This window comes from Lactuca serriola, chromosome 6 (assembly GCF_051521515.1).
Source record: "Lactuca serriola cultivar US96UC23 chromosome 6, Lser_US96UC23_V15, whole genome shotgun sequence".
Lineage (NCBI taxonomy): Eukaryota > Viridiplantae > Streptophyta > Magnoliopsida > Asterales > Asteraceae > Lactuca > Lactuca serriola.
In genome coordinates, this window is record NC_136413.1 from 182,982,129 (window position 1) to 182,988,572 (window position 6,444).

The 6,444-nt window shown below is 35.1% G+C and overlaps 1 protein-coding gene across 1 annotated transcript; it reads left to right on the top strand.

Annotated features, from left to right (window-relative positions):
* Positions 1 to 2,920: 2,920 nt before the first annotated feature.
* Positions 2,921 to 5,798, top strand: LOC145057509 (Zinc finger (C3HC4-type RING finger) family protein). The gene is made up of 2 exons (XM_079005375.1): positions 2,921 to 3,625; positions 3,708 to 5,798. The coding sequence occupies exons 1-2, from the start codon at positions 3,164 to 3,166 to the stop codon at positions 5,544 to 5,546; spliced, it is 2,301 nt and encodes a 766-aa protein (XP_078861501.1). The 5' UTR covers positions 2,921 to 3,163; the 3' UTR covers positions 5,547 to 5,798.
* Positions 5,799 to 6,444: the final 646 nt, after the last annotated feature.

The following is a 6,444-nucleotide window of genomic DNA, read 5'->3' on the forward strand; positions in this document are numbered from 1 at the left end:
GTATCATAAAATGAAAAAGAATATTAAGTATAAAATATCCAACCATCAAAGGTATCATTCATGTGTTAAATACGATTACTGTATTCGTGTTCATATTGTAACCAGCCATTAGGTTGTTGAATGATATCCCAGGCTCTTCTGAAAATCACAACACGTTATATGTCCCGATCATCAAGAATCATATTTTTTTTCTTTAATTGATTTTTATTCATAACATGTTGATCGATTAATTAACAGATAAGTAAACCTTATAACAATAGGATTTAAAGATATGTTTTCTATCAATAACTTTTAATCATGTGTCTGGAATCTGAATAATTTAACAAAAGTTGCTGATTTTACAAGAAAGAAAAATAAGTTGTATTGCAAAATAAATCTAACATGTTGGCACAATAGAAAAAAGTGTTAATGCGTTTCATAATTTACCTAGTTATATATGGGAACGAGCAATTATTAATCAGATATCCATTATTAATCTTGCCTAAGTTCAATTAAATTAACTAGCATAAGTATAAGTAGCTTATTTAAATCAAGAGTACAATCCACATATAATGAGATAAATAGATAAAAAAAAAAAGAGAAAATGACAAAAATAGTAATTTACATTAATTGTATTACAAAAATAGCCAAAAAAAATCGAAATTACAAAAATGGCCACCCATTTCGCAGATGAGAAGGTCCCATCTGCGAAATGGGCTTCTCATCTGCGAAAGTACAAGTACCTAAAGCACAGTTGTGCTTTAGGTACTTGTACTTTCGCAGATGAGAAGCCCCATCTGTGAAATTGCTTCCTCATCTGCGAAATGCCCTCGTTTAGACTATAAAAACGTTTTTTTTTTTTTTTTTTTTTTTTTTTTTTTTTTTTTTTTTTTCATTTTTTCACCATTCTCTACACAAAAACTCTCTCTAACTTTGGGCTTTTCTCGGAATTTTTGCTAGTTTTTGAAGAAAATGGAGGATTATGTCAACAATCCCGCAAATATGGTTAGTCAAACTTAAAAAAGAAAAAAAAAATAGAAAAAAATACACCATTTCGTAGATAGGTTCAGAGGAATTCGCAGATGGACCTATTCCATCTGCGAAATTAACCCTATTTATACAAAAAAAAATTAAAAAAAAAAAAATTCTCATCTGCGAAAGTACAAGTACCTAAAGCACAACTGTGCTTTAGGTACTTGTACTTTCGCAGATGAGAAACCCATTTCGCAGATGAGACCTTCTCATCTGCGAAATGGGTGGCCATTTTTGTAATTTCGATTTTTTTTGGCTATTTTTGTAATGCAATTAATGTAAATGGCTATTTTTGTCATTTTCTCTAAAAATAAATAAATAAATAAACGACCTTTTTGGCACCCAACTTTTGAAAACTTTTAACTTTTAGATTTTTTTTTTTTTTTTTTTTTTAATTTTTAGATTTAAGAACCAAACGAGCTTTTAGCTAAAACCAGAAACTCTAAATACAAAATGTATTTTAAATAGTATTTAATAAAAAAACTCTTTTATATTTTTATAAATTGACCTAATTTCTTTTTTTAAATAATTTATGTTTCTATTTTATATTTTATAAAGATGTTTTTATATAATTTTAAATGGCTTAAAAACTTCCAACTTTTTGCCGAACACTCATATACAAATAAAAAAACTACAATTTTCGGCTGTCAGTTACCAGTTATTAGATCCAATACTAACTATCAGTTATCATAAAGCAGTTTTCAATTAATTTTGCCGAACACGACCTAATTTTTCAGAAACAAGTAAAAGATTACCCAACTAACCAGCAATTTTGTATGACCGACTACAAAATCATGGAAATTCCTATAAAATGATATAAAAGAACGATGTAAATTTACCTTTTTGCCGAACATATATTATATGTAAATAAAAGGTTGTAGTGAATACACAAAGTAAGTCTCAAAGTCTAAGGATTTTTTGATAAAACTAATCTTTTCCGGTTTAATGATTCCAGTTTCTTAGTGGTTCCAATAAGATATGTTTCATTAACCATTCAAAGGTGTTTAATTCATCCTGGTAATTCAGATGTTGTTTAAAACACATCTATTAGTAAATGAAAATCTTTTTGTCTTATGTCATATTCTTATTGATTTGGCCATATGACATTTTGTGATTTTTTTTTTTTCATTTTATTAATATCCAAATAATATTTAAATGTTAATAATTACAGTAAATGCATATCAATTTTATTAATTGACTTCCTTCTAATTTCAAAATTTCTAAATTAAAGCCTCATTGGTTTCCTTTGTTTATTTATCTAAATTATTTGTTTAAATTTAAAAGAAAAAAAACAATTTAATTTTAATAATTCAATATTTTTCTATTTTTTTTATAAATTCAAACTTCTTAAATGTTTAGAATTTCATATATTGTTTTTAAAAATGAACACATGTTATACATATGTCTTACACCTAATTGAATGTGATAGATTCAGATGTATCTCTAAATCTCTAAATGGTTTCATTTAAATGGGTCATCATTCAGAGGTGTTTAATTCGTCTCAGTACCATTAGATGTTTAAAACACATTGAATGTGATAGATAAGATGTATCTCTAAATCTCTAAATGGTTTCATTTAGATGTGTTATCAAACAAATCTAAACCCTTTTCACTCTCTTTAAGTGTTATCAAACAAATCTAAACCTATTTTACTCTCTTTAAAATATTAGCGGAAAGGCAAAAGTTGATTACAAAATCTTGCCACCAAGAAGGCAACCGGGTTGATTGCCATATCTAAGAATTTGGACAAATCTTGATTATAATTGACAAAAATTTTCAATATAAAGATAAACCGTACAAATTGAAAAAAGTTAAGGGTTATTATGTGATTATCCGGATAGATACATACAAACTTTTTAATATATGAAATATTGAAATGTAAGGAATCTTGAAGACACAAGTTTGAAAGGATTTGTAAATGGAAAGAAGTTAAAAAACGATACAATTCCACTCTATATTTTGTCACTACTACTTATATAAATCCAATCTCTCAATCGCAAATCTGACCCCCATGTTCTTCCTCTTCTTCTTCTTCTTCTTCTTCTTCTTCTTCCTACTGCTCCTAACTCAAAGCATCTTCTCTTCTTTAATCTTTCTGTCGATCTCTTGATTCAAACCTCTTTCTTCTTCTTCGTTTCAAATCAAATCGCAAATGGGTACTGGTTGGCGAAGAGCTTTTTGCACAGCAATTCCTAGAAATTCATCTGATTCACCGGTGCTTGGAGACGTTCAACAGAATCCGTCTCCAAGTCCTAGAGCATCTGGGAAACTTGGGTTCTTCAAGAGTTCTGGTTCGAATCCATCTACCCCTCGATTACAATCGAATTGGGGCTTACGTTCCAGGAGCAATAACAGCAACAATGGCGATGATGCTACTGCTAATTCAAATGCATCAACTCCCCGATTGCGTTTGCGTCCCAAAACCAACAATAATGTTGATTCTGGTGATGATGCTGCTAAGTTTCATTCTTCTGTGATTGATAATCTCAATATCACTCCCAGATTAAGATGCAAAACCAACACGAAAAAACCAAAATCATCGTTACTCGGTTCCAATCCTTCGTCTCCGAGATCTCCTTTCTCGATCTTCAAAAACTCTTTGGGTTTTTCAAGAGTAAGTTCGTTTACATAATATCTATGTTGTGTTTTTTTGGATAAGAGATTCGGTTTCTTAACATTTGATTTCAAATGTGCAGAGTAACTGTGGATTGTGTTTGCAAAGTGTGAAAACCGGTCACAAAACGGCCATATTCACGGCGGAATGCTCACACACCTTCCATTTTCCATGTATATCAAATCATGTGAAGAAGGAAAATGTTCTCGCTTGCCCTATCTGTAAATCTACTTGGAGAGATGGTTCGTTTCTCGCCATCCACAAGCTTCAATCTAACGAAACCCTGAAATTAAACGATGATAAAAACGAAAATTCGATCACAACTCCGAGAGCCAAGCCCGATTTGACGAGATCCCAAGAGAATTTCATCAAAGCAAAACCTTACGATGACGACGAGCCACTTCAAACACCGAGAGCTGGCGGTGGTGGTATTCTTCCGATACCGGAGGCGGCCGAGGAAGAAAATGAAGACATTGATGTTGATGAAGAGTTCAAAGGCTTCTTCGTAAATCCAGTTTCCTCATCGTCGGCTGATGAATTCCGACGAGATTTTAAAAATGTGGAAGTGATGCTGATGTCAGAAGTCGCGGTAGTTTCTTCAAGTCAATCACACGAGACATACGCAGTCGTGTTGAAAGTAAAAGCTCCACCACCATCGCCGCCGGTCGGGGCGGCGCATATGCTGAACCAGTCTCGACGTGCACCTATTGACTTGGTAGCTGTTCTCGACGTGAGTGCAAGTATGGGAGGAGCCAAGCTTCAGATGCTAAAACGAGCTATGCGCTTAGTCATCTCTTCTCTCGGCTCGGCTGACCGGCTTTCAATCGTCGCCTTTTCAGCTTGCCCGAAACGGCTACTCCCTTTAAGAAGAATGAGTCCAAGAGGTCAACGGTCAGCTCGGCGTATCATCGATCAGCTCGCTTGTAGCCGGGGTACCTGCGCCGGTGAAGCTCTGAGAAAAGCCACTAAAGTTCTTGAAGACCGCCGGGAAAGAAACCCAGTCGCCAGTATCATTCTATTATCCGATGGTCATGAAGATCACGTAAATGACAACATTAACAACAGTTCAAATCACCGGCAACCGGCTAGCCACGTGTCCACTACTCGTTTCGCTCATGTTGAAATACCGGTTAACACATTGGAGAAATCCGGTGGTGGGGTTGGTGGTGGGTTCAGCCATCAAAACCACGACCCGGCGGAGAATGCGTTTACAAAGTGTGTTGGCGGTTTGCTCAGCGTGGTGGCTCAGGATTTACGAGTTGAACTCGGTGTCGCTCCCGGTTCAGACCCTGCGGAGATCACCGCCGTGTATTCATGCAACGGTAAACCGACGGTGTTAAACTCCGGTTCCGTACGTTTCGGCGATCTATACGCCGAGGAAGAAAGGGAAGTGCTCGTTGAAATAAGGGTCCCACGTTCAAACACCGGGTCCCATCACGTCTTATCAGCTCGGTGTTGTTACAACGATCCGGCGACGCAAGAAGTGATCTACGGCGGAGAAAAGGCGTTGCTGGTGCCTAGAGCACAGACCGTCCGATCATCTTGTTCACCGAAGATCGAACGGCTGAGGAATCTCTTCATAGCCACACGAGCTGTGGCGGAGTCGCGACTTCTCGTGGAATATAATAAGCTGACGACGGCGCATCATCTGTTATCATCGGCGAGAGCTTTGTTGATGCAGTCGCCGGCGGCTGAAGAGTTCGTTAAAGGGTTGGAATCGGAGCTGGTGGATGTTCAGTGGAGGGTACAATATCAGCAGCAGATGGTACAACAACAAGGGATGATGGTGGATGAAAATGGGGAGCCGTTAACGCCGACGTCGGCTTGGAGGGCGGCTGAGAAGCTGGCTAAAGTTGCGGTGGCGAAGAAGTCGTTGAACAGAGTCAGCGATCTGCACGGCTTTGAAAATGCTAGGTTTTAGTTATTATTATTATTATTAGATTTTCTTTTTTTTTTTTGTTTTTTAATATTAAAAAAAGCAAAATTGTTAATGAAGGATAGTGAATAAATTAATGTAGAAAAATATATATTTTGGACACAAATGGGATGGGTAAGGAATGGAGAGATGGGGCACGTGGAAGCATGTGATTTTCATAGTGAGGATGAATTTGTAAGGAAAGCTTTGTAGATTAACTCAAAAGTGTGTTAATGAAGTTGTGATTTCTTTTGTTTATTGTTGTTACATGTAATTTATTGCATAAACTTAAAGTAAAGTTATTTCTAGAATATAATGCAATTTTTGATGGATTTTGAGACAAGTTTGAGTTCAAAGGTATATTTTACAAGTATCTTTTATCACCTTAGTATATCACGAATATAACTGTATAAACGTATAATACACAAACCTCTTATATGACCCTGCTATATATCCCGAATGTAACACTGTGTAGCGTATAATTCATGAACGACAATAATACTTTTATATTGTACTTCAAAGAGAATACATGTAATTTCGAAAGTTGAGACTTTGAGAATTCAATGCTAATAATATATTATCCTACCTTAGTCCTTCGAGTGTTAAATCAATGAACAATTTCCATCACATTCATGGTTCAGAAATTGCATAAAAAACCATTGTACTTTTTAGTTGGTTTATAAGGTGTTATCTTGTCACTTGAAAACCTTACACCATGTGGTGGAATGTGTTCAATTAAGAGATGGGCCTACAAACATGGATAGTTATTCATGAATACACAAGAAATTTATTAGACTAGTCATAGATGTTACATTTTTCTACTTTGATGATATTTTTGTTTGAATAATGTATGTATTTACGTGCGATATCACAATTATTATATATACATATGTTATGTACCATC

Bases quoted from the DNA above. Each gene is read 5' to 3' on its own strand.
- LOC145057509 (XM_079005375.1), top strand. From the start codon at position 3,164: ATGGGTACTGGTTGGCGAAGAGCTTTTTGCACAGCAATTCCTAGAAAT. The intron at 3,626-3,707 runs GTAAGTTCGTTT...TCAAATGTGCAG, and splicing joins ACTCTTTGGGTTTTTCAAGA to AGTAACTGTGGATTGTGTTT.